Genomic DNA, 27,517 nt, shown 5'->3' with positions numbered 1-27,517 from the left:
AGATACCTTTCCTTCTGGCTCCCATGCCTCTTGTAACCTTGCGTTTCCATACAACAAACCGTTACCAATTTTACAAGACACGTCCGATTCGTTAGACTGCTGAACCGGAGATCCCTGACTGTCCGAACTACTAGGACCACCTGTCACTAAATATTGCGTTGAATTTTCGATATTCGATGAATCTTTATTGCTAGAGGCAATAGTGGACATGGAATCTGTAAACAAACAAACGAATGAATCAAGCGATAAAAAGATCCATTCCAAAAAGAAGCCAATCAAATTATCAATTAATTAATTAATTATTCACGGCAATCTATTCGTTAGAATCTTACCGATCTTTGTATTATTTTGCAACGACGTAACGATGTTGGAGCAAACAACCGAATTCGTGGCGATTAAATTTCTAGGCACGATTTCCTGCATGCTCACAGCATCCTCCATTTTTCTCTTGACTGTTTTAGGTGAAATTATCTTGGCGTCGGATATTATGTCGGAAGAAGATTCCTTGATATCCTTTTGTTGTTGCTGACTACCATTTATTAAAGGATCTGTCGACTGTGTAGCAAAAGCTAAAGCAATCGTTGCTGCTGTCTGAATAGATACCGATTTTTCATTATGCGTCTGATTATCCTGCGATGATTTCTTTTCAGTCGAATGAGAAATTGTTCCTGTTGGCGCCAGACACACCACGTTTTCAGTTTTCAATCCCGTGGGCGTTGTTATCTTATGCATAGAAGAGTTAAACAATCTCGTACTCTGTAAGGCCAAATTTGGATTACTCGTAATTACACTACAAATCTGTTGATTTTCTGATATCTCGTTAAGATTTCGTTGAATCAAACCAATAGTTGGATTAGTCTTATTAACCACAATAGTACTCGTCGCTGATTCCGTAGCACCTGCAGAAGCGGTTACGTCGGATTTCGACGCGTTGATATCACTTATAATATTACTTTTCTCGTTTACAGATTCCCCTGAAAATTGATTACTAGTTGCCGTTTGTGGAATAACGACAGAAGCATTTTGAACATTTTGCGTAGTATTTAACGATTGACTGCCCGATAAGGTCTGTAATGTTGGTATCTTAACTTGTTTCACTTGTGCAGGCTGAGAAATTATTTTACCAGCTTGATTTAGAAAAGATTGCAGTACCAGTGCGTTAGATACGCCGGTATTACCGGTAGCTCTGACCGTCGCTGGCACAGTAGCAAGGAACTTCGATCCACTCGATACTATCGTAAACTGTTGACCACTTTTCATTAAATTCATTGGCAAAATATAATTTGTACCTGGTACCAAAACGGCCGTACTTCCTACTTTTCCTGTTACCGAAGCAATAGCTTCGCTAACGCTGACAGAGCTAGTTTGTAAAGCTTCCTGAACGATGACAGCTCTTGGTTGACCAGTACCAGGCTCGGCAAATATGAGATTGCGCCTTTTAACGTTCAACTCGACGCCGTCGCTAGAATCGTTGGTCAGATTACGTATTTCGGCATTCGTATCGTTCGTTATGTTCGATTGTTCTTCGGTGGTCATGAAGCCTGCAGGACTATCTTGAATGTGTACGATTCCACTGGAAGAATCTTCGCTACCCATTGTCCTCCCAAGATCATCCGTACTCGGACTTAATTCCGATGTTTGCTGTCCCGCCGGTTTTGTCTTACTCGAGCTAGATTTTTTCCTCTTCGAGGATTGACCCGGATTTGTTGGCGGATTGGATCTTCTTCTCGGGGCAGGTTTGTTATTAAGATCTGGCGAATTTCTTAACTGTTCCGCGTATTCGTCTAAAATGGCATAAATCCTTTGGGCCGTCTGTTCGTCCTCCTGCGGCTTTTGTTGAGGTTTCGGTATAGGCGAAGCCTTAGCCGTATTCGTCGCACTTGTTTTCACAGTTTTAGGAGTAGATTTCTTAACTGTCTTCGAAGAAGGCGGAGTTGGCGGTGTTTTACCAGCCGAAGGAATCGGAGCGGGCGCTGGAGTTACGCACGGGCTCGACGAACTTTGGGAAGTAACACTTAACGCCGGCGAGGCTACCGGTTGGCAATAACTTGTCACAACTACCGGCGACGAATTTGATACCTTGGTAGTGCCACTTGCCGTGTTTTGATTTACATAAGCAAGCGAAACTTTTTGTGGAAAGACGTCCTGTTGAAACGTAGCGTTGTTACCGTTACCGGAGAACTCATTGTTGCTACTTGATTGCGTTGGCATCAAAAGCTGTTGAGCAAGCGCGCTAACGGATACTTGTTGTTGCTGCGACTGCTGCTGTTGTGACGTTTGTTGTTGTTGTTGTTGTTGTTGTTGTTGTTGTTGTTGTTGTTGTTGTTGTTGTTGTTGTTGTTGCTGCTGCTGCTGCTGCTGCTGCTGCTGCTGCTGTTGCTGCTGCTGCTGCTGCTGCTGCTGCTGCTGCTGTTGTTGTTGCTGCTTATTCGATTGCGTTGTTGTTTGCGTTTGTACGGTAGTAGTTGTCGTAGATGATAGAGATTGATGCGACTGAGGTTGTATGGTACTCCTTTCCTTAACTTGTTCCAAAACACTTTCAAATTCTCGTAACTGTTCCAAAGTCGTCGAACTCACTTGATTCGGTACCTCTATCGGAGAACTCAATAAGTTGTCGGCTCTTACGTTTTGTTGAGTTTGTTGTTGCAATCTAGGAGTCGCAAGTACAGCCTGTATCGTACCAGTAAGATTTTGTGGTCTTAAAGGAGCAGCGGTACGAATAATATTCAATTTTACTACCGGCGTTCTACCTGTTGGTATAGAATTGGCGTGAGATATCGTTGGTATGATGTTCAACTGGCTAGGATTCGTGGTTGATATCGTAACTGGTATTTTGTGCGTATATATTACACCAGGGGAAGCGTTTTGCACGCTTTGTACAAGCTGCGTCAACGTTTGATTCGTATTTAAGTTGGTTCCCGTGTTTGCGTTAGCGCTTGAACTTTGAACGATATTCAATATTTGTCTACCAGCAGATAATTGCAGATTAGGAATGTTGGTTATTGACTGTACGTTGATACCTGTCGCCGAATTAGTCTGCTGTGTGTTAGGTACCGATGTTTGTACAGCTTTTGAAAGATTTGTTGTCTTTTGCGTAGACGTAGATTGAACAAGTGACTCTGTCGTAGTAACCGTTCCGCTACTCGTATCCGTCGATAATGTATAAATCGTTCTACCGAATGCTTGTTGAAACTTTGGCAAGCCTGTATTTTGACCTGATTGCGAGGATACCTTCACGGACGACAATCTGTCGTAGGTATTCCTATTGCTGGAGTTATTGGTTACTTCCGCGTTACGTTGCGTCTGTCGGGAAAAATTTCCAACGTTTCCCTCATCCAAGTTCTGCAAAGTAAGAACATTCCTTTGATTCGTCAGTACGTTGGGATTGACCGAAGCCAGTTGGTAAGTACCGTCGGGTTTGCAAACTATTTGTAATTGTTCGGATCCGATCGAAGAAGATGGTACGACCGTTGAAGACGGCGATGACGAGGACGATGTCGTCGTCGTAGTCGTTACAGTTGTGGTCGTTGTCGCTGCCGAACAAGGCGAGGGAGATTTTTTTGGCGACTGATGTTGACTACCACGTCGCATAGCCACCGTCGTTCTTGAAGTCGCAGTATCTGACTCGAAATGAATCGTGTTCGTTGGGGTCGTCGAAGATGTGTCCGGTGGCTGATTAGCCTCCTCGCCTATGTCGGGCAAAGCGGATGACCTTGGTGGCGGCGTTTGACCGGCTGGGCTCATCCCGACACCGCTGTCGTGACCACCGGAAGATGGCGTACCAGGTAACTGAATACTTCCAGCTACGCTTGGCGTTCTGTTCGGTCTTGGAGGTGTATTGCCGCTGTTGGTAGAACCTGAATTAGGGCTCTGTGGAATGTTTCGAGATAGTTGTACAACGTTTACGGTTGATCGAACCCTCGGTGGTACCATCATATCTAAGGAATTCAAACCTGGTACATTTTTTGCTAATATATCCGAGTCTCTTACCGCCTTCGCAAGTATATCAAATTTGTTCTTACCCAAATTAGATTTAACGGAGCTTAAATCTCGACTATCTACGGTACCTACTAAATCAGTTTTACTTGAATTATTGCCAGTACAGTTCTTTTGTTTTTGAAACGTAGTCATTACGTTCTTGTTAGGTGAGAAGGGCATGGTCTTTTGTATATTAATCAGTTCGCTAGTGATATCACCGGTACTAAGCCGCTGTTGCTTTTTCGAACGAACTAATTTCCTATCAATTTCATCCGCTCTGGTCAAAACGATCTTTGGACTTAAATTCAACGTACTCAGCATCGGCGCAAATTTGGCTACGCTACTGGACTCTTCGTTTAACTTATTGTCTTTGCTTTTATTAAGCAAATTTTTTTGTAATATCTGCGCTATCCTCGTCGGCTTTTTTGCATTTTGTGGCCTAAACATTCGCAAAGATTTCAATACCGCAGGATCGCTTCTTCTTTCAGTTATTATTAATGGCGCTGCTGCGGTATAAGTAGACCCTTTGATCGTCTCTCGTTTGCTTTCATCCATATCAGCGGAAAATAGAGTTATTATGTCGTTGGTACTCACGTCGGAACTACTTGCGTCCTCGTGAGAAGAAGTATGCCTGACGTTTTCGTTAACCAACATGTGAAAATGCGAAACAGAATCGACGGTTAATTTCGATGGCTTGACTCGCTTCTTACTGATTTCCTTATTAGAAGATTTGCTAGATTTCTTTTTGGTTTCTAATCTACAACCGTCACTACCGAGACTATCGGTTTGGCTATCTTGCGTGTTACTATCCGAGTCGGAGACAGAGCTAGCACGATTCCTAAAATGTTTTGGTTTACGTTCCGTGCTGTCATAATCGCTTTCGGAGGATTCAAGCCTATGAACTTTGCGTTGCCTTCCTGTCCTTCGAACGCGCAATACACTTCCACTGTCCGAATCCGTAGTAGTCGTATCGTCCAAACTTCGTCTCGTCGAAGATCTTTTGTAGCCTCCTGCTGGTTGGAAACTACCAAATTGCTCCGAGCCATCGGACGGCAAATCGACCCACTGTTCGTAGCCCTTTTCAATACCAAAAAATACATCCTTCGTGTCATCTTCCGACGGCCAATCTTTGAACTGCGAGTAGTCAATATTGAGATACTTCAACTCCTTGTTCGTATTCCGCATCTCTTCCGCATTTTCTAAATACCTCTCACACAAATTGTTCAATTCTTTCCAATCCAACACCCAACTAAGCATGTGATACCTCGGACTGCTGAGAACTACCGACAAATCGTCGCATAACTGTGGCGAAAGCCCAAGTTTCTCAGCATCAAGAACTTGATTTGGTACAGACTTCTCGTCGTAATTCGCCGATCCCGTAACAGCCTCTCCCTTTATCAAGATCAAAGCGTCCAACGTCCTTTCCACGTTCTCCGCAGTGGTGCATGCCTCGGGGGATTTGCTATTTGGTGTTTCGTCGCCGGTGAATTCGCCGCAATTGAAACAGAGCTCTCCCAATGGGCCATCGCTAGTGGAATTTCTCTTCGAATGTAACAGACACTTATCGTTGAGGGGCACGCTATCGTTACTTTTTCGCGAAGCCGTCAACATACTTTTCAACAGTTGATCCGTACGCTCGAAGGTTTTTGATACTTGGCCGTTCTGAAAATCTATGGCCTTTTTCGTCACTGCAGTTGGTGCTGCGATCGTCATTATCGTACTCGTCAAGGACGACGAAGCTATGGTCGCGACTAATGATGAGGAAGAATATGTTGTGGGAATGGAACTGGATGTAGAGGTAGAGGTAATACTTGTGGTAGCGGCGGCATTGGTGGTGATGGTGTTGCCGTTGGTGGTAGCGGTGGAGGACGACGACGATAAGGATTCTAGGATGCTACCATTGCGTGATATCGAAATTCCGCCCCTTTCCGAGACAGTCTTTTCACTTTTTGTTATCGACGCGGTCGAATGATCGTTCGCCGACGTATTTGGAAGTTTCTCGTTTTCGACGACATCGTTCAACGAACCATCATCTTGCTTCGTTTTCCCACAGGCTATCGCAATATCCTTTATCCTGTCGTAACAAGCTCTGGTAGGATGCAAAGAAAATGCCGTTAGGACGCATTCTCTCGCTATACCGATATTGCTACCAACTACGTCGGCCAATTTGAGAAATTGTGTGCTCAAACGTTTAGCCGTTTCTCGTACTTTCTCTTTGTCCGATTTTGCCTTTTGACTCTCCAACTCGTTCATATCAGTCGTTAACGCCCTTATATATAACTCGATTACCAATGGTTTTATACTGTCGCCAAACTGCAATAAAAGATTCGTAAGGTTTACTTTTGTAACTACTAAAATCATAATTATCGGAGAACTACTTCTTTTCGCTTATGGTAGTAAAATTAAATAAGCTAAAAATAATAAAGTGTCCTTGTTCTTCTTCAAATCTGATTAACGGATGTAAAAATGAATCGTTAAGTATTGTACTCACATGCTTGATAAGCACAGCACAGAATATATATATATGCTGAGCACTTTCGGCGGGTTCTATTAATTTTCTAATCATCCCAGGTAAGGTCGGCGTGATATCTTTCAATTTTGAATGTAACAATGCCCAGGAATTAAAAATTTGTTCCAAAATATTCGCACCGGTTTCTGATACCGGTCGTACCATCCCGGCGGTTACAAGATACTGAGCTACCAATTCCGCAGCTTTTATAGAATTTCTCCATACACGGGCTGTTCCATATTTAGTTGGTCTTTCTCCGCTAAGTCTCTGTACTAATTCGAGTCCATCATTAAGGTCCATTAATTTTAGCTGAAACGAATAATTTTATCGTTATCAACCTCGATAATAATACTCTCTTATTAATTAATAGTAAGAATAAAGAGTATATTTAACGAATGAAAATAAAATGAAAATGAACAAAAAGAAATAGAAATAGAAAGGGACTAATTTGAATATTGATTTTTATATATTCGTTTAATTAATTTAATTCATATTATAATAAAATATCTCGCGGATATAGCAGATATATACTCACTTGAGCGAAAATATCTTGCGTGCGTTTCAATTTGTACAGGAGGACAATATATACGTCAATCATGTAATGAATGTGATGGGAATCTGAAAGCGATCTTAATCGGTCGCTTCTTCTAAGGGAGCGTATACACGCTGCGGCGAGGTTCACCGCTATGTCCTCGCAGCGGTCCTCGCAAAGTATTTTCAGTCTCATCGTCAGCAACTCGCCCTTTTCCGAACAGCAAAATTCTAAAAAATAGAAAGAGAGATGGAAAAGAAAGAAAGAGATAGCTTTTAATTTAATTTCTCTTTTGTGAAAATCAAACTTTTCTCTACTATGAGTGACTATAGTTGTTTAATATAAAAAACATTTACTAAAATAACCAAAATATGAATTGGTCTATACCTATATCAATGTTTTATTCATAACATATTACTCGTTGGCCTGATATTCCTCCTTTCTATTTATTATAATGATTTTAATTTTTATTAGCAAAGAAATTTTCCATGGGCGTACGTAGTAAACATCAAAGAGACTATCCGTGTGAAAAATAAACACTTATGGGAAAGAATTTCGGTTCAGCAATGGCGTTCTGTTGTGAACTATTCTACCGTAACGAAATGATTAAACGAAGAAAAGATGTTTTAAAACGAGTTAATGACTTGATCTTTTATGATCGATGAATCTTTCATTCGTGAAGGGAGAAGAAAAACATAAATAAATAAAAATAGAAACGAAACGAAACGAAACGAAACGAAAGAAACAAACAAACAAACAAACAAACAAACAAACAAAGAAAAAAGAAAGAAAGAAAGAAAGAAAGAAAGAAAGAAAGAAAGAAAGTAAGAAAGAAATAAAGAGCGTTACCTTCTTCATGTTCGGAATCCGGTTGTCCGTTAAGTATGCTGTCGAGAGCAGGATGCGTCCATGGATTGTGCACTAGAGCTATCAAGGCGGTACACCTGAGTGCAGCGGGGTGTTGCACCAGGTGAGACGCGCACCTCTGTAATGTTACGCTGAGGTGCGTCTTCGTGGCGGGTGACAACTTTGGCCACTCCCCGCGCAATACCAGTTTTAATGTATGTCTATAAAAAAAAAAAAATATATATATATATATGTACATGTAGGTACATGGCTATATGATCTATGAAAACATTTCGAGTATAAAATAATGACGGACGAATCGACGTAAAAATAACGTTAACGGCAAAGGAAATTTATTTTTTTTAATATTTAACTCACTTGTGAGCCCATTCTATGAGAGACTGGGTGGCCTCTGGCGTTGCCCCAGGAATGAAATTGGTGACATGCTCCCAGGCAGACAAAAGTGCATTCACCTTGTCGCCGTACTTCTTTTTGCTGTCACTCAATGTCGCTTCAAGCCCCTGAAAATTGACGGGGTCATGTAATAATTCGCTTGATCAGAGACACCAAACGAAGAAAAACAATAATAAGAAGAAGAGGAAGAAGAGCAGGAAGAAGAAGAAAAAGAAGAAATTGTATTTTAAGAATATCCCCAATAAAGATTATATCATAAAGAAACATTTAGTTATCGACTTTATATCTTCTATGTCTTATCTTTTTATATTTGCTTCAAATAATCGAATAGATATTTACTGTTATTCAATAACGAGCCAAGCAGCACGATTTTCGTGTCGAGCGAGCGAGCACTTCTGTCTAAGACAACTTCAAAGAAACGTTCTCTCGGCAATGATGTTTACGAAAGATACCGTATAGCTTCGTTGAGTATTAAATAATATCGTTAAATGTCCGCTATTACTTCATTAATTAATTAAAAGAAAGAAGAAGCAGAAGAAGTAGAAATAGAAATAGAAGAAGTAGAAGAAGCAGAAGAAGAAATAGAAGAACTACAAGAAGAAGCGAAAGAAGGAGAATAAGTGATAAATGAAATACACAAGCACACAACGTCAAACGAATTTTTCTTGCAAAAAATCAATCAATATTTATAACTCATTAATTTAATTACATTTATAAAGGGACAAAGAAATGAGCTTGTTGAATGAGCTTTTCAAATTTCGAGAAAATCGAAACAAAAATCGTTTTCTCGTTCGTTCGTCCGTTCGTTCGTCCGTTCGTTCGTTCATTAAGGACAATACATCGCGATGATAATTCTCGGGTGTAACGATTAATTACACGCTAAGGAAATTAATCCTTTCGAAGTTAGCTAATACAACGTCGATAGTCGAAAATGTGGTTTGCGCGTGAGGGAACAACGTGTATGCCGATTCGATCGAACCAAACCAAACTAAACCAACCCCCGCCCCTCCCTTTCCCTACCCTTTACCCTTTTCCTTTCCTTCACCTCCTCTCCCCTACGCTTTTCGCGCTTCGACCGCAAATATCGGTGAAACGAGATGAATTTCGTGCTTGGACTCACCGCTTTACATTCATTGGCTAAATACCAATTCGTATTTTCCCTTGATTCTTTCATAAAAAAAAAGCATAGAATATCTATCTTTATCGCTTTTTCTTTCTCTCTCCCTCACCCTCTCTCTTTCTCTCTTAACATCCGAATTAACTCACGCGCTGATTGGATTCAGAAAGTTAACGAATATTACGTAAAGTAAAGTCATCAAGGTAGATATAATTGTACATAGTTAACGAATTCTCTTTAATCTCTAATTGGCAACTGCATAGTATGTATATTTAAACGTTTCACGAGATGTTAAATCTACGAAAAAATTCAATAGAGAAAGAAAGAAAGAGAGAGAGAAAGAAAGAGAGAGAGAGAAAGAGAGAGAACCATGTATGTGTAATTGGCCAATGACTTAGTTTCCCCATTTAATCCAATAATGCGAGTAGTTTTGTTCCACTGTATTTATATATAATGCTCCTAACCATCCATGTGTGTCTTTCGTCCTACCATTACATTCAATGCTTTTAAAGCTTGTTGCAGAATTAATGTTGTAAATGTGTAACGAAAAGAGGACGATATTAATCCCTTCTGTTTCACCCCTTCTTCAACCTAACCCAATTCACCCCAACTCATCCCAATCACCCTCGAAATTTCTAATAAAATTTTTAATCATTTTCTTCGATAAATGTTTTCCAATATTTTATTACACAATCGAAAATAATTATTTATTATTATATATTATTGTAACTAATAATTTCGAAAACTCGTTGTTTGTGATATAGAGAACAATTAATATGCTTTTTTCTTTTCTTAATATTTACATATTTCATTTCTCTCTCTCTCTCTCTCTCTCTCTCTCTCTCTCTCTCTCTCTCTCTCTCTCTCACTCTCTCTCTATCTTTTTCTCATTATAACGCAGTAGAACATTATTTTGGCATTTCTCCAAGGAACAGGCATCTCTCCAGAGAGATCGAATGCGAAATTAACTTGCGTGACGGAAAACAAAGAAGGAACAACGAAATATATATATATATATATATATTTCTTTTTCTTTTTTTGCGCATTTACTACAAACATATGCATGTAAGATTTCTTATATTTCGCATAGAAAAGGCTCCTACGATGAAATCCGTCTGAAGGATTACTTTGTCATTTTTTCTCGTAATAAAAGTCATCACTCTGTTATACAACAGAGTTGATATATCTATATTATATAGATCTGTTTCACATTTATATTACCGAGACAATTGAAATGACAAATGGATTTCCATGATCGATTAGAATGTTACTTGTCTTATCTCATTACCTTCGAGAAAAAAATTATAAAAAATTAAAAAATAATTAACAATTTATCTAGATAAAAATCTATAGAAATCTATGAAAAGAATATGTATAAAGTTTAAATTTATAAATATACGATATAAATAATAAAATATTATCTTTTTCCTTTTTTATAAAAATGAAATGTTACGATAAAATAAAAAAATTTTTTATATATAAATTTATAAAATTTCTAACAAATTAATTGTAATAAATTTTAAAACAAACATGCAAATGTTAGAGATAAACATTATTTGATCCTAGTAATACGCGTTTAACACAGAACAATCTTCCTTTTATTTATGTAGAACTCTCATCATTCAGGAAAATTGTCAAAGTTTAGAAAAAGTAATTTAAAAGTTCGTGACGTCTATGTCTTCTCGACGATAATATTAAAACGTCTTAATTATGATTTATTTTCTCTCTCTCTCTCTCTCTCTCTCTCTCTCTCTCTCTCTCTCTCTCTCTCTCTCTCTCTCTCTCTCTCTCTCTTTCTCTCTATCGACGATCGTAAATATTCTGACGAAACTTCCAATATTATCCAATAGAAAATGTTCCATGTAAAAAATAAAAGAGAAAAAGAAACGAAAACAAAAAATAACAAACAAGTAGGAAGGGCATGTTTTATCATAGTTTCGAGAAAATCGCGAATATGCTTGAATCAACGACCGAGTTGGTTTATGCAATGAGAGTTCCATTCGTACACACAATCCATCACGCAAACGTTATATCTGGCATAGAAGTTGTAGAAGAAGGACAACGACCGAATCACGATGTGTACGAAGAAGAAGAAGGAAGGAAGGAAGAAAAGAAGGAAGGGAGGGAGGGAGGAAGAGAGGAAGAAAAGAAGGAAAGGAAAAAAGAAGGAAGGAGGCACGTCGGAAGTGAAATAAGAAAAGTTAACTATTTTGTTTGGCTATTAAACGAAAAAATTGTAAGATGAAGGATCGGATCTTACCGAGAGGAAATTTGTGAATCTGTAAAGAGTGTAGATACATACATACATATGTATAAAAAAGGATAATAAAGACAAACGCAAAAGAAAGAAAGAAAGAAAGAAAGAAAGAAAGAAAGAAAGAAAGAAAGAAAGAAAGGAAGAAAGAAAGAAAGAAAGAAAGAAAGAAAGAAAGAAAGGAAGGAAGGAAGAAAGAAAGAAAAAAGAAATAAAGAAAGAAAAGAAAAATAAATTAATGAACGAAGAAATAAATGGCAAAAAGATATTGAACCTGTGTCCTCACCACGCACGACTTTTGTATGTGCGAAGACATTCAGAGTTGTGTCGATCTAAACGTCTCGTACACTCTGGCAGAGGTGGTAGTACAAGAAGAATCGAAGAAGAGGTCGTGTATTATCATGTATGATTTAATAAGAACTTTCAAAAGGGTTGATGGTAAAGGACAGAATGACGGATGTTAGCGTCCGTCTTCCTTTTCATAGATGTTTCCTTGATGATGACGATGAGGACGACGAAGATGTAATACTATTGCCGTTGATAATGGTGTTCTTGATAACACCGGATATTGATATGATGGTTATGGCGGCTATGGTGGTGGCGGTGGTGGTGGTGGAGATGCTGGTGGCGACGATGGTGGTGGTGGTGATGGTGTTAACGGGAGCTTCCTGCTCCTGGAGGACATCAGCGACTTCTCTTTTTTCTTTTCCTTTCACTTTTTCTCTGCTTTTCTCTCTCTCCCCCCCCCCCTCTCTTTTTCTCTTTCTGTCGATTTTTACATTGGACGATCTGCTTTTTTGTTGCCTCTTTTCTTTTTGTGTTATCTTTTCTCTCTCTCTCTCTCTCTTTCTCCTGCTCTTTCTTCTGGTTCCCCTCCCCTACCCCACCACCCACCACAAGTCACGCGTCCTGCCCTTCCCTACGAAACACCCTCGGATACACGTTCCACTTCCTATCTTTCTCTCTCTTTCTCTCTCTCTCTCTCTCTCTCTCTCTCTCTCTCTTTCTTTTTTGATTCTAGTCTGCAGTTGCTTCAGATGGGTCAGCACAACACCTCTCCGGGGCCGCAATCGCTAAGCCGAGAAGAAGCGAAGAGGAACGCTGCGACACTACGAATCGACCACCGACGATAGCGACTGCTACGCCTTTACCATCTGCAACCGACAATAATTTCGACATATGAACTTCTCTTTGATTTCTTTTTCTTTTTTACGCGAGGGTGCTTCGTTTCATCGTCAACCTCGCACTTGTTTCCTCGTTTCTTACGAGAATCTCTTCGGATCTTTACGACATTTTTTCGAAGAAGAAGAACAAGAAATAAAAAATAAAGAAATAAAAAGAAACAAAATGAACGATGTATATAAACTGGATTATTCGATCGGTCAAGGTTATTTTAAAAAATAGTTGTTATTTACCCTGATTTTCTTCTTTTTTTAAATAACACGCTGCGTGACATTTAAATTCACCTTGTGTTTTCTCGTTTGTCGCGAGACCCCACCATCTTTGATAGCTTGAACGATTTGATTTTCTAATCTAGACGCGTGAATGGAATTTTCATCATTGATATTAACACATTATTGACGGGATACGTGAATCGGCGTCTTCCGTTTCATGACTATCGCCATTAAACAAAAAAAAAAAAAAAAAACGCTAATAGTAGTGTCATCATTAATCGTGGAGTTTAGTTTAAAAGAGGGTGCTAGAAAATATTGAAGAAATGAGATTTTTAGTAATTCTAATATCCTTTGGTGTCGTTAAATTATAACTTTACGCGAACAAAATTTTTTTCTACCAAGTAAAATATTTGTTAATATGCGAACAGTTTCTCTTAAAATTTATTTTTTATTTTTATTTTATGTATTTTTTCTTTTTAATTTACCTCTTTTCAATTCAATTCAAATTTAAGTATACAAAAAAAAGCATGTTCCCAAAAATAGATACACTATCATATTAATAAAACAATTATCAGTCTTAATAATGAAGTTTCTATTGAAATATTACTTTTAATAAAACTAAAGTAACAACTTTCTTGCACTGATTTCCTCAATTGCACTAATTAATTTTTAATAAAAGATTTCGTTTAATAAAATATTTACATCATTTTGAATAGATGTATGCATATTTTCTCAAATAGGTGCGGGAATTGAAGAAAAATACATTTCACGGATAGTTTTATTGATTCCTTTTTTTTTTAACCGTTATTATTTTCACTTCAATTTTAAATGCAATGAGTTAAGTATGAGAATCAAGCAACGAGAAATGTAAAACATAATTAATGTATTTTGATGGATAGTTTTATTTATATTTATTTATTTTTTTTCAAATAGATATTACTTTGATTTTAATCCGAAATACTTTTTTGAATGTTTCGTTTCGAGTTATTTGTATAAAAAGTAACAAAAGAATACCAGACGATAACAATAATACAAACTAATATTAATAATAATGAAAATAAAAATAATAATAATAATAGTAATAATAATATAATGAAGTTATTCTCAGCTACATGGTCAATACCAATCTCCATTTAAATATCTTTTTTCTTTCGGTTTCGTAATAGAATTGACATATACGTCATCATTCTAATTGGCTGTCAGAATTGGTAGAACGGAATTTCAAAGTTCAAACTTTTAGCTCAATGAATTCCATGCGGATAATCCTTAATTTGGCTCATGGAATAACCAAGCTGATCTATTTTTATACGTTTGAAAGGGATAAACGCGTTTATCGAATAAAAATAAAAGAAAGAAAAAAGACATAAACAAACAAACAAAAAACCAACGATAATATATAAAGATTTACGTAAAATCTCCGTTCTTTCCATTCACTCGATTTAAAATAAGAACGCGATATTTTTAATCGATATCAAGCTTAAAACGTAATATTTATTAAATCCATTTTCTCAATTTTTAGATATATACCTTACGTATCTATATATTTACATTTTTAATCGCGTTAAAGGATATTCCCGCGTTAAAGAAGTAATCCGAGAGACAAAATCGATTGTAATAATAGGAAAATATAACTAACTTTATTTTTTTTTAACCGTGATAATAATTAAAGATAGCTTAACGAGTCTTATCGAATTATTTCCAACATTATAAATATGTGCTAACTTCGTTAATATATATAATCTTTAGACATACACGTTTTATAAAATAAATTTTTTAAGATATATCTGTTCAATAAAATATATATCTCTTTTTGTTTAGATATAAAATATACAAATATATATATATATATATATAAATCATCGAAGTCATCAATTAGTCAAATGAAACATTATTTATATATTTAAATAAAAACACGTTTTGTATAAAAGACATATCAATATCGACAGTATAAACCGAATGCATATAATACAGTATTTTTATATTTTATTTTGATTATTATATTATATTGATCTTTTAGCAATAATTCGATTATTATCTTTTTCGAAGTGATAACAAAAATAGAAATGAAGTTTTAATGTTCCCATAAAAATCGTGAACTATATTATATCGCCTACTCGAACATCCACCTACTATACACGTATATATAAAAAAATGTAGAAAAGAAAAGAAGAGAAAAGCAATAGAAAGAAAAGAAAAGAGAAAAAGAAGAGAATAACAAAACAAAATAAAATACGAAATAAGAGAGTAAAAGCAAGACAATAGAAAAATAAGGAAAAGTATCAGATTGAGAATTTATTTAGAAAGTATAAATCCTATATTCTTCTTAGTAAATAAAAAGATACGCGTACATAAACATATTCTTCCATCGATCGTTCTTTCTTCGACGAAAAGTAGAATATTCATATGGAAGTATAACTAACGATGCTATTCAGTTCCAATAAAATAAGGTCTCTTTACTTTTTCCTTCTTCTTTTCCTTCATTTTTTATTCCCGTTCCTTTCCTTTTCCTTCTTCTTCTTCTTTTTTTTTTTATATTATTCCCATATGTATAAACTGTTTCAATGAGCGTGTAACTTTTCAATCGCTTAACGAAACATCTCTTTCTACTTTCCAAGGATATTTAATGCGATATACGATCGTCCTCGACGTTTTTAACCTTTTCAAGCTCGAAGAAGAAGCTTCGGGTTGTCTTTCGTATTTCAATTTAGTCGAGTAGATTTCACAAGGTAGTTGATACATATATATATATATATATATATATATATATATATGTACGTGTGTATATGTGTATCCGTATACGATAAAACGTCTCGTTGATTTCCTTTTACATAAGATTAATCAGTCATTTCCTTTTCTTTCTCTCTCTCTCTCTCTCTCTCTCTGTTTTTTTTACGAGCAATTTTCTCGTATCTGAAAAATGGCAATTATTCTCGTCGCAATTTTACAAAATGAAAGCAAATCTCTCTCTCTCTCTCTCTCTCTCTCTCTCTTCCCTCTCCTTATTTTCTGTTCTCTCTTAACAGCTTATATATCGATTTTGATTTGTAGTATCCTTTTTGTTTACACTGAACATATATATGATCATGTATATAGGCTCATTACGTATACATCGTGCGTAGGATTCACACCTTACATACATATGTATGTATATACGTATGAATAAATATTTTCTTCCTGCTTCGAGAGGCGATCAGAAGAACGTGATCGAGAATAAGAAGGTGGAAAGTGATTCACGACACGTTTGTTACACGCGATTATCTTCGATTATCTTTGAAATCATTTCATAAGTGATCGTTTTCAACTGTATGTAATAAAAAAGAATTATTTAAATATATCCTTATATGAAGTTATACGTTCATTATAATTTATAAGTTTATATAAATCCATTATAAAAAAGTTTTATCTATATATGTATAGATAAATAATCTGTATATATATTTCTAAATAATCTGTATACATATTTCTAAATATATATATATATATATTACGTACTATCACAATAACAAATATATACTATCACAAATATTATATATACACATATACATATATGCATGCTGTCACATAATTTATGATACTTTACATTTGCCACACATACATATATATACTCATATATGCATGCTGTGTCACGTTTTTAAATTTCGTATGAATAACATTCTTCTACGAATAAACGTGTACATACACATACATACATACATACACACACACACACACACACACACACAGAACGATACTCAAATGAGTGGCTCATATAATGTCGAGTTCCAATTCTCGATAAATATCGAAACGGTCGCTGCAGTTGCATTTCCGTTGCCAAGAGTATCGTTGCTTCAAAACATTCCTTTTTTTTTTTTTCTTGTATCGTAAAATATATTTATATTGAACTTACGATCAAATATATATACATATAAACACGTATATATCCGTTGACAGCCCGCACAGTTCAATTTTTTCCGTGCAAATTGAACAACACAGTTCGACCATTGAGTACAAATTCAAGCGAAGAGCTAACTTCCCACTCTCGTATTATTTTCGTCCGGCAATATTCTATGCTGTAAATTTAAAAGTTAAATGCGTGAATAGAATACATATATTTCTGCGATTCTATTTTATAAAATAATATAAAATAAAAGAAAATAAAATAAAAAATAAAATAATAAAAAAAGAATTAGATGTAATAGTTGAAAAACAAAAGCTCTGTGTGTCATCATCTCACAATAGAATGCGCAAGCTTAACATATGTACTTTTCTTTGTTTCTTATAACATAATTATTTTTGTAACAAAAGAAGAAAAAAAAACTATTTCGAGATACTATATTATTAAAAACGAAAATTAATGCTTATGTGTATACATGTCTATATACAAATATAATACGTAGATATATTTTTGGTAAAATATTTCCTAACGAAATAAAATGAACTCTCTGGATATATCATTTTTTTTACAACGATTCGAAAACAAAGAAGTCTTTTAAAGGGATTTATCGCTTTTTTCCTCGTTTCGACAAAGGACCACTTGTTGCTGTGTCGCAATCGATAATCTTAACCTGGTATTAATTAACGTCGAATCATTGAAACATTTTGACGACTCTAGTTTCTCTTTCTTTATTTTTCTTTATTCTAATTTTTTTTCGTTTTCATTTCGTTCGTCGATTTTATGTGTACGAATTAACGGAATAAAGTGAACTTTTTGTAACGTGATTTAACTTACTATATATGTATATGCTATGATATATCTATGCTGTATACATAATATTTTACTATTTATATAATATTATTATATTAATATATTATACTATACTATTATAGTAATTTATATTAAAAGTTTCACATTACATAATTTGTATTATTAGACAGAAGGAAAAATTAGGTCATAAAGAATTAACAAATTTAGAAAATATTTTATCTTCATCATAACAAAAATATTGATAGTGTACTCAATACTGTATAGTTTTTATAGATACTAGTATAAATATATGTACTTCTTTTTATGTTAGCATAAGACGAGGCAAAACTAACAGCAGAAAAACGTTTCTTTCGTTCTCTCTCTCTCTCTCTCTCTCTCTCCCTCCCTCTCGTTCAAACAAGTTTGAAAACGAGACCGAAGGTGCATTTAACCCCATAGTATCAAAGCACCCTTCTTCTCACCCTTCTCCCGAGATTAGACGATCGTGGCCGGTAATGAGCTTTCTAGGCTCCAAGACTAAACGCATTATTCGAGAACTTAAGCCTCGCAAGCACTACGTTTTCTTACATCGATTCCTTTCCATCGAAGGTATTTGTTAGAAACCTTCTATCGTTTTCTCGAAGCAGGAAGAATTTCATCGAACAGAAATTGAGCTTCGACCGTTTAATATATCTTTGTTGAACGTGAACGAAAAAAGAGGAGAAAAGAAATCAATTATCAAAAAGAAAAAAAGAAAAGAAAAATGAGAAACCAATGAAAAAATGATATTTGCAATTCCTCTTGTATTTCCTTCCGTCTTTTCCCCTTTTGACAATCAAAATTAATCGAATTTATCTACAACTTTTATTTCCTTTTATTTTGCAATCAAATTCATAACATCGATGCATTTCTTACGAGCACTAAACGAACAAACGATCGTACTATTTGTCGTAGTTTTACGACAAATAAAGTCGGTTGATCTCTAGAGAGATCGTAGAACAAAAAATCTTCGCTTTCGATCTTAAAAGAGAGTAAAATAAAAAAGAGAGAATAAAAAATAAAAAAGGAAGTTTTTGTAGGAAATAATCATTGCATAATATTTTCTAAAATACAACGTACTATTACTGTTTATATACACATAGGTATATGAACAATACTATTGTTTCTTATTTAAAATTAAAGAAATTAAATTTGATTCAATTCTATTTCTAATTTAAAGTAAAAAATAAATAGTTTTAATTGAAAAAAACCGCAATCGTTAAGACACAATATTTTCTAAAATACAATTTACTGCATTTATTAAACAACAACGTGTTTCTAATTTTTTTTCGACATCGGAAAAAAATAATCGTTGTATTTATAATCGGAAGAAACAAAAAAGAGAGAGAGAGAAAGAGGAAAAAAGAAAAAAAGAAGTACGTCTTATCGACTATACTCCATAACTTTTTCTTTTCCTTGCTACGACAGCTTATTTTTCTAACAGTCTAATCATCACCTTTTGCATATTTAGATTCAACTAATCTCTCACATTGAATATTCATAAAGGACGAGTTTTCAAAGAGTATTTATGCAGTTTTTTCTCTTTTGTCTATTTTTTTTTTTAATTTACTGTTAAAAGTCTCTTTTATAGGTATTAGAAACGATTCTCAATTCTAATATCACAAATATCGTGGTTTGAAAGTGTTTTTTCCTTTTTTCTTTTTTGAAACGTGGATCACTTTCAAGCTCGATAATCTCTCTCGAGAAACATTCATAAGTATCGTATAACCGAAAGTACCACGTGAGTGAGTTTTTTTGTGAGTAGGTCAAGGCGATAAGGACCGGTTATATTTATATCGTAAGCCTAGGTCAAGGTCAATGAGAGATAATGAACTGTAAGATCACACTTCTGCGATATATGTATATTTATGAACGTTATACTTTCCTTTTTAGTATTGTGTTCGTGTGTGTTATACATATTTATAGCATATATATATATATATATATATATATATATATATATATATATATATATAGTGTATTACACGCGCGCGCATTCACATATACGGAGACGGAAAGTAAAAATGTTTTCAAAATGAACCTTAGACGATGCTATCCGTTTTCTGTCGGAAATAAACGTTAACATAATAAATTTATTATTTCGTTTCCCATATTCTTTCTACATCTTTCCTCTTTTTAAAAAGAAATCATTTCAAAACTTTACACGAAGTGACGGAAAAAGATAAGAAAACATGTTCTTGTTTTTGCTTTGTATTATTATCGATGTTAATATTTTGGAATATTGGGTTCATGTTACTGCACAAAAATTCGATAAATATTATTTTAAAGGAGTTTTGACAAAATATACAAGTTAAATAAATTTTAATTTCATTTAGTGGAATCCTGCAAATGCTCTGCTCACAGTTTCGTTTCAAATTCTCGTTATCAAATTTTCACATGAAATAATATCCCAATTTTTCTATGGTTTTGAAGTATGTATCTTATAACACGGTTTTCATCATGTAACGTAAAATGCATTCGTCTAAATAGTATTCTTCATAATTTCTCATAAGACCGTTAATATTAATTACTAACCGCGTTATAAAAGGGTTGCATGTATACAGATACGTAGAAAAATAGAAACATAAATAGACAGATAAATAGAAACAGAGAGAGAGAGAGAGAGAGAGAGAGAGAGAGAGAGAAACGAAAAATCGTCCTCCGGAATTTATGTAGTTCGTTCGCACTTACATACTCTTTCGCAAAACGGTTATGAACGGTTGAGAACAATTTTATTCTACTGCAAAATGAAGAAAGCTATATATATATGCGTGTGTCACGTTTATAAAAAAAAAAAGAAAGGAAAATGTCAAGTTTCTCTTTCTCTCTCTCCCTCTCTCTCTTTCTCTTTTTCCCTTTCTATTCTTTCCTTGCGCGTGCGCGCAATATTATTCCAGAAAGTCATTGTTAGATTTCAAATTAATATTCAACATTTGCCGTGACTCAAATATGCTTCATATTAAAGAAGTTATGTTAGAGAAAGAGCAAAAGAGGGAGAGGGAAAGAGAAATAGGGAAAGGGGAGAGAAAGAGAGAGAAAATATACATTCTTGACGGTTAGAAGGAAAAGAAACGAGCCACACGAAAGCATTAGTTTTCATCTAAAACGTTAGATGAAGAACGTCTCGTCAAGATTTTCTCCTTATTTCCAATTTCCGAAAGTTAAGAGTAACCGCCACTTGTCTTCTTCGCAACGAGAGGACAAACAATAATATACGTTTTATTATTTTTAAGAATACAGAAAAGAAACAAGAAGAGGAAGAAAAAGAAAGACCTAGAAAGGATCGAAAAATCCCCAAAATTTTACACAAATATCTATGGTGCAATTAGACAGAGATGTTTGCAATAGAAAGAGAAAGAGCAAAAAAGAGAAAGAGAGAAAGAGAAAGAAAAAGAGAGAGTGAGAGAACGACACAGAGAAAAGAGCACGAATGAGAGAAGAAAAAAACCTTTAACAATAGACAAAAGTAAAGAAGAGAGGAGCGTCATCCCCTTTAAGCTTTCGTAACATCCTCTTGCTTGGCGTGACGCGCTACTGCTTGGCACAGTGATGGCGAAGGAATGAAGAGGGGGAGGTGGAGGGGATACAGGATGAGAGAACACTACTTTTACGCCCCCTCTTACTAGTTGAGACTCGGTTCACAAGCGCGTTTTTAACTCGACTAACGGAATAACGGTGTTCTTAAAAAAAAAAAAAATAAAAAAATAAAAAAAAAGGAAAAAAAACGCGAATGTTGGTACGTTTAATATTTCGGATCGAGTCACATACATTTTTTTAAACAATAATAAATGGTCGTTTGATACATTAAATTTATCTGAATCTCTCTGAACAATTTTTGCAAAGTGATGACGTTTCAAGGACACGTACATTCTTAACACTTTGTGACCCAATTTTTGTTCTTTTGTCTAATAAAAAAAATTAACAATTATATAATGTGAAAGTATAACTCGTACTAATATAATTATACTATACTAATTGTATAAGTATATAATTATAAGTTATATTATATTATAATTATGATATATTACAATATAATGCAATATTTGAATTATTATTCCATCTATATGATTAGTATTAGTATTATAATATATTTAATCAATTATGACATAATACTATAGTATAATAATAATTACTTTTAATTATATTGTAGTATATCCTTTTTGCTTTTCATGTTTCTTTCGGCAATTTTCAATTTCTACCAATTCATAATATACAGTCATCCATGTTTCCTCGTTACATCGTGACGATGTGATCTAAATTCTAAGCCAGTCACGTTCATTATACGATTTCGATAGGCCGGTAACGAGCAAAGATGTACCTCTTGTATCGACGAGAGCATTCTCGTCACGATTAAACGGTGACGCATTTACGCGTTTTATAAATAAAGGATTGAGCGTATGCGTTCTGTTGTTAAATGCATTTGTGTAACGACGTTGCGGCAAATATGTAATTAAAAGCAATTTTTTAAAACGAAACTCTGTTATCGAACATAATTTAATAATAAATATAAATAATGAAGTATATATATACTACAAAAAAGCGAATATATATGTATGTACTTGTAAGTGTAATATTGAATTAATCAGAATAAGTAACACTCGAATTTATATTAAGTGATATAATTATTTATATACCATATTTCTTATTTAAATAATGGTATTTTTAAACTGAAAATATTATATTATTTAACATTATACATTAAATATTAATATAACATCTTAATATCTTATCAGTGAAATTATTACCGAATTATTATTGCAATAATAGAAAACGACTTTCGAATTTCAAAGAAAAATATTTGAAAAGTTTTGATTTGAGTTTCTGTTATGTATACATATTACGATATTGTACAATGTAGACATAATGCTGCAATAATGCATATAATTTTATGGTAATTTTCATCGATTAATTATCAGCTCATGAAAATGTTATACAACAATCTAACGAAGAGAAATAATAGTCAATGATAGTAATAATACAGAACAGAGAGAAAGAAAGAGAAAGAGAAAAACAGAGAGAGAGAGAGAGAGAGAGAGAGAGAGTAGGACGGAGGGAGGGAGAGAAAGGGAGAAAAGGAAGATAGAGAGAGAGAAATTGTATAATGATGTCAAACGCAGTAGGCACTTTTTAATTACCTCGGATTACTTACGGATTGTAATATCCGATATTGTATTAGGTTTACCATTCGAATTACGTAAATTAATAATCTATCCCTTCGTAACATTCGTAGCTATTTAATACGTAAGCAACATTATAATTGCACACGTTCTACTCACTCAGATAATTAATGTCAATATCATGGCTGAGACGCATATATTGCGAAATAGCGCATATTATTTTTAATAGACTAATATGGGGATATTCATAAAAATGAAATTATGATATATGCCATTATTTTCTTTAATTAAAAATAGATACGTATGCTAATTCGTAGCTTTAAAATAAGACAATACGCATCAATCGATCGATTGATCCAATGATAATGATCAATGTGAGTCAATAAATTTTACAGTAATGAATTTTTAATAATTAATTTTTATGACGAGCTATAACCGAGGTCTTTTGACGAATATAAAACGTACCACTATAAAGTTCATCTTTTCTAGGAGAAAACGCAAGTCGATACGATCGATTAATAATGTCGACCATATCAGCGGTGACGCATTAACGAGCAAACATAACGGTTGGCAAACGTTGTACAAGTAATTACGATGTCGTTACCCCGAGTCGAGTCGACGACGTTAAATCGACTCGACGATCCCCAATAGACAGATATCCTTGTTTCTAATAGGAATAAAAAAATAAAAAAATGATTAAAAAAATGAATAAAAAATAAATAAAAACAAATAAAGACCAAAATAATTATCAAAGTGTGTACCATAATCGTCCTCCATAATCATCAAAGAATAAGATCGTTGAAAATCTCTGTTTATAATATGAATGTTCGATAAGAAATGAATGAATAAATGAAGAATATCTGCATATATGTCATATGTATATATATCTGTATATATGTATGTATGTATGTATTTCACATGGTTGTCTTTCAGAGATGGTTTCAAGCATCGGTGCGTTCTCGAGTCTATTACTTGAACCGTATAAAATGTAGGACGTTCTATTTCTCGAGTAAACACAGTAACGTTACTCGGAGCACGAAATCGTGCGACTTAACGTGAAACACCGACTGACAAAATTGCGAAACGAGAAGGAGGAGTAGAAGGAGTAGGAGTAGCAGGGGAAGAAGGAGGAAGGGGAAGAAGGGAAGGAAGAAGAGGGGATGAGCCTCCTGTCTTTCTTTACCCTCCAATGACACATTCTCTCTACGCTAGAGAGAAGAACGGACGAATATATTGCATTGTTTATGGATCTATAAAAATATGTCGTATCCTATACTATAATGTCATGTAAAAATTTGGAAAAATTTTCATTTTATCATCCGAAGATATTAATTTTTATTTTATATCCGAAGATATTTTCATGGTTCTCCCTTTTTTTTTTTTTATAATTATCAATTTATATTATATTTAGTGTAATAATAGTTATGCTATTACTAATTATGTGATCATATATATAATATATGTTATAAAATAATCTGTAGTATAATTAGTATTAATATAATAATAGTGTTATGCTATTATTATAGTATTATTACACTAATATTAATTACATATAATACAATATAACTCTCTCTCTCTCTTGATGCAGTATAGAAAGTATTAACTTATACTAGTATTATATTGTATTTAGAATAGTATAATTATACTAATACTTCCACATACACATACGCACAATTGGATTATACAAGATTAAACTTTCAAATGGATTATCAAGAAAGAAATAGAGATAGGAAGAAAACGAAGAAAATATTTTTCCTGGCTATATCGAAACAATATACAACAACAACAACAACACAATCGAGTATAGAAAACCAAACAAAACCAAACCAAACTGAACCGAACCGAACTGAACCGAAACAAACCTTGCTAAGATGACGTGCCCGTGTACGCCCTCTCACCCACACATATAAACTACATGTACAAGTATCTCCCCTCCTTTTGAAAACACCCACATACATACATACATACATACATACATACATACATACATACATACATACATGCATACATGCATATATATATATACACATGTATATATATAACGTCGCTTTCCGTATAATGCACCGTGCAAGCCGTCGTCTGTATTCGTTGTCCCGTCACGAAAGCCCAAAGACCCAGAACGTTTGGTGCACCCTATATACTGTATAGCAGACCGCACGATTCTCTCTCTCACAAGCAGCCCTTCGCAATCCAACTGGAAACACATGGCGTCATTGCGTTCGAATGCCGAACATATGTATCGCATTGGCTTCCATCGAAACGGAGAACAAAAATCATCGGAATGATGCTGTCGATAACATATTCGTCGTTCTAATCATCTTCTATGCATATCCGATATTATACAAATTTACGACATTAATTTTGTAAGTATATATAATTCATCTTATTTTCAATCTTTATAACACCATTTAATTTTCTAATTCTTTGTAAACACACACATTTTGTAACACTGTTTTGTAACAAAATTGCTCGTGTTTTCTTTTCTTTTTAATATATTCATACTTATTATATTATACCGATATAATAGTATAATATAATATATAGTATAGGTTGGAATTAATTACTACAGTACAATTATACTAGTTGACATTATATATAATATTCTAATAGATATGGCAAAACAATTTGCTTATGGAGACTTAATCGGAACTATTATTTCTTTGTTCTATTACCCCTTCCTCCATTTCTCCCTTAAATTCATAATGATCAAACAAACATCAATACTCCCATTCGTCAGATTCGTCTTCTTTCATTATCGTACTTATTTATATGTATAATAAACTTGCTCATCAGAATACATTTATCTCTTTAAAGTAGTATTATTCAAAGAGGAAGTATGGGGAAAATGCGGAGGTTATTGAAAAATCATTCGTTAGTCGCAGGATCTGCATAATAGAATTGTGTCTAGTACTCTAGGACATTTAACATAATTCAAGTCAACTGAATAATGCAACGTTAACTTCCATTGCTTACTTTGTCCTTTCCGTTTGCTACATAGCTTGCAGAGTGAAAAGGTATACAAAGTAAAATGTCAACCTATAAATACGATGCTATGAGAAGAAAATGACAAATAAATCGCAAGTGTGTGCGTATAACTTTGGAAATCATTTAAAGATATCTTTCAATGACACGTTATCAAAAGAGAGAATACGTCATATAGACAAACCTCTTATAATACGATTACGTTCATAATAATACGGATTAGACGAATGCGTTCCGTGTTTATGTGGAATTATAAAATATTATTTCATTACCATTGAAAAATTGAAATATCGTTTCACGTAAAAATTTAACGCGGCTTCAATAAAGCATTACGATATTTGTTATACCAAAAAAAAAAAAAAGTTTTTTTCATGATTTGGATATAAATTAATTGAATAAAAATTAACTTAATAAAAAATATAAATTATCTGTGATTTAATATAAAAATAATCGTAATAAAACATTGACCATTGTATTAATCACTGCATTGCAATATTACACTATGAATCTCTTTTGTTTTGTGCTATATTTGATTATAGTTTGTATATTGGAAGATACGTGTCAGTTTTTATACCGTTTTATAGGTAGATATTTCGCAATTTTTTAACTATGTTATAGGAAGTATGCCCGCACTTGATAAATGTAAGTAAAGGATATTTCAATTTCTTTCAAACGAATTTTGTGAAACATATTTCTCTTTTTCGCCCCTTCCTATTTCGGAAGTACATTTTTACAAAGCGACAAAAAAGAGGAGAAAAAGAAAAAAAAGCATACTGACTCGGAACGAGGATTATCTAAATTAGAATCGGCTTTTCGTAATCCTTCCACGCGTTATGTACACGGCGATCGTTACAGAAGCAGGAAACATATGGCGTGTTTTTCGTTGATCCGTGTTAACATTATTATTCCTCGAATATTTACACGTACGTATTCCTTTGATTTCTACATATGTGTATACATATGCGTGTGTATATTCTACACGTATAAGTATGTTCATCTCGCAAAAATATAATTAACATTCGAGTATATTTTTAACGATGTTTCATAGACGGAATGCGTTATAGGACATGTTCCACGTTCGAGGTAACTCGATGAAACTGAAAGAAAACTTTTATGAACTTTAATGAATTAAACGAAGCGTCTAATATTTTCCGAATGAAACACGTCAGAAACTTTAAAAATATCGTCCACGATACTATCAGGACTTCAAAACGAACGTTTATCTTTAATATTAAAAATAATTAATGCACTTGATTGAAACGATTAGGTACTTCACTTTCTATCTACTTATTCTTATTGTTTGACGAGATAAGAAGAAGCTCTAAATATACGTCATCTTTCTTTATCCTATTTTTATATATAAAGAAAGAAAGAGAAAGAAAGGTATATAGAAAATCTCCGTTCTTTCAGTTGAAAAGCAAATCTTCTTTACGAGGAAGCTCTTTCGTTTATGTCTTATCTCTATAGTCGATTTAATTCTTTAAGAATGAAAATGTTGTTGGTATAAAGAACATCCTCGTCTATAATATTAGATAAATTTCTAAAATATTCGAAAGTTAATTCGAATCTAATTTAATACTGCACTTCGTAATATATCACTCTTCTGTGATATACATAATTCTTTTGTTGTAATAAATGTTCCACCTCGATTCTTGCTAAATGTTCATTCATA

At 34.0% G+C, this 27,517-nt stretch overlaps 1 protein-coding gene across 1 annotated transcript in view; it reads right to left on the bottom strand.

Annotated features, from left to right (window-relative positions):
* LOC122632660 (serine-rich adhesin for platelets-like) overlaps window positions 1–12,421 on the bottom strand; it is a 14,321-nt gene extending 1,900 nt beyond the window's left edge. Inside the window, exons 1-8 of the mRNA XM_043819750.1 lie at window positions 11,937–12,421; window positions 8,244–8,386; window positions 7,869–8,086; window positions 7,023–7,249; window positions 6,470–6,796; window positions 2,438–6,291; window positions 333–2,323; window positions 1–215 (exon numbers count right to left, since the gene is read on the bottom strand). The exon at window positions 1–215 is cut by the window's left edge and continues 1,900 nt beyond it. Of these exons, the coding sequence (XP_043675685.1) occupies window positions 1–215; window positions 333–2,323; window positions 2,438–6,291; window positions 6,470–6,796; window positions 7,023–7,249; window positions 7,869–8,086; window positions 8,244–8,386; window positions 11,937–11,966 (7,005 nt within the window). The 5' untranslated portion in view covers window positions 11,967–12,421. The remainder of the gene's footprint in view (window positions 216–332; window positions 2,324–2,437; window positions 6,292–6,469; window positions 6,797–7,022; window positions 7,250–7,868; window positions 8,087–8,243; window positions 8,387–11,936) is intronic.
* Window positions 12,422–27,517: the final 15,096 nt, after the last annotated feature.

This window comes from Vespula pensylvanica, chromosome 10 (assembly GCF_014466175.1).
Source record: "Vespula pensylvanica isolate Volc-1 chromosome 10, ASM1446617v1, whole genome shotgun sequence".
NCBI lineage: Eukaryota > Metazoa > Arthropoda > Insecta > Hymenoptera > Vespidae > Vespula > Vespula pensylvanica.
Note: the sequence above shows the minus strand (reverse complement) of the source record. Positions and strands in the feature narration are given on the sequence as shown.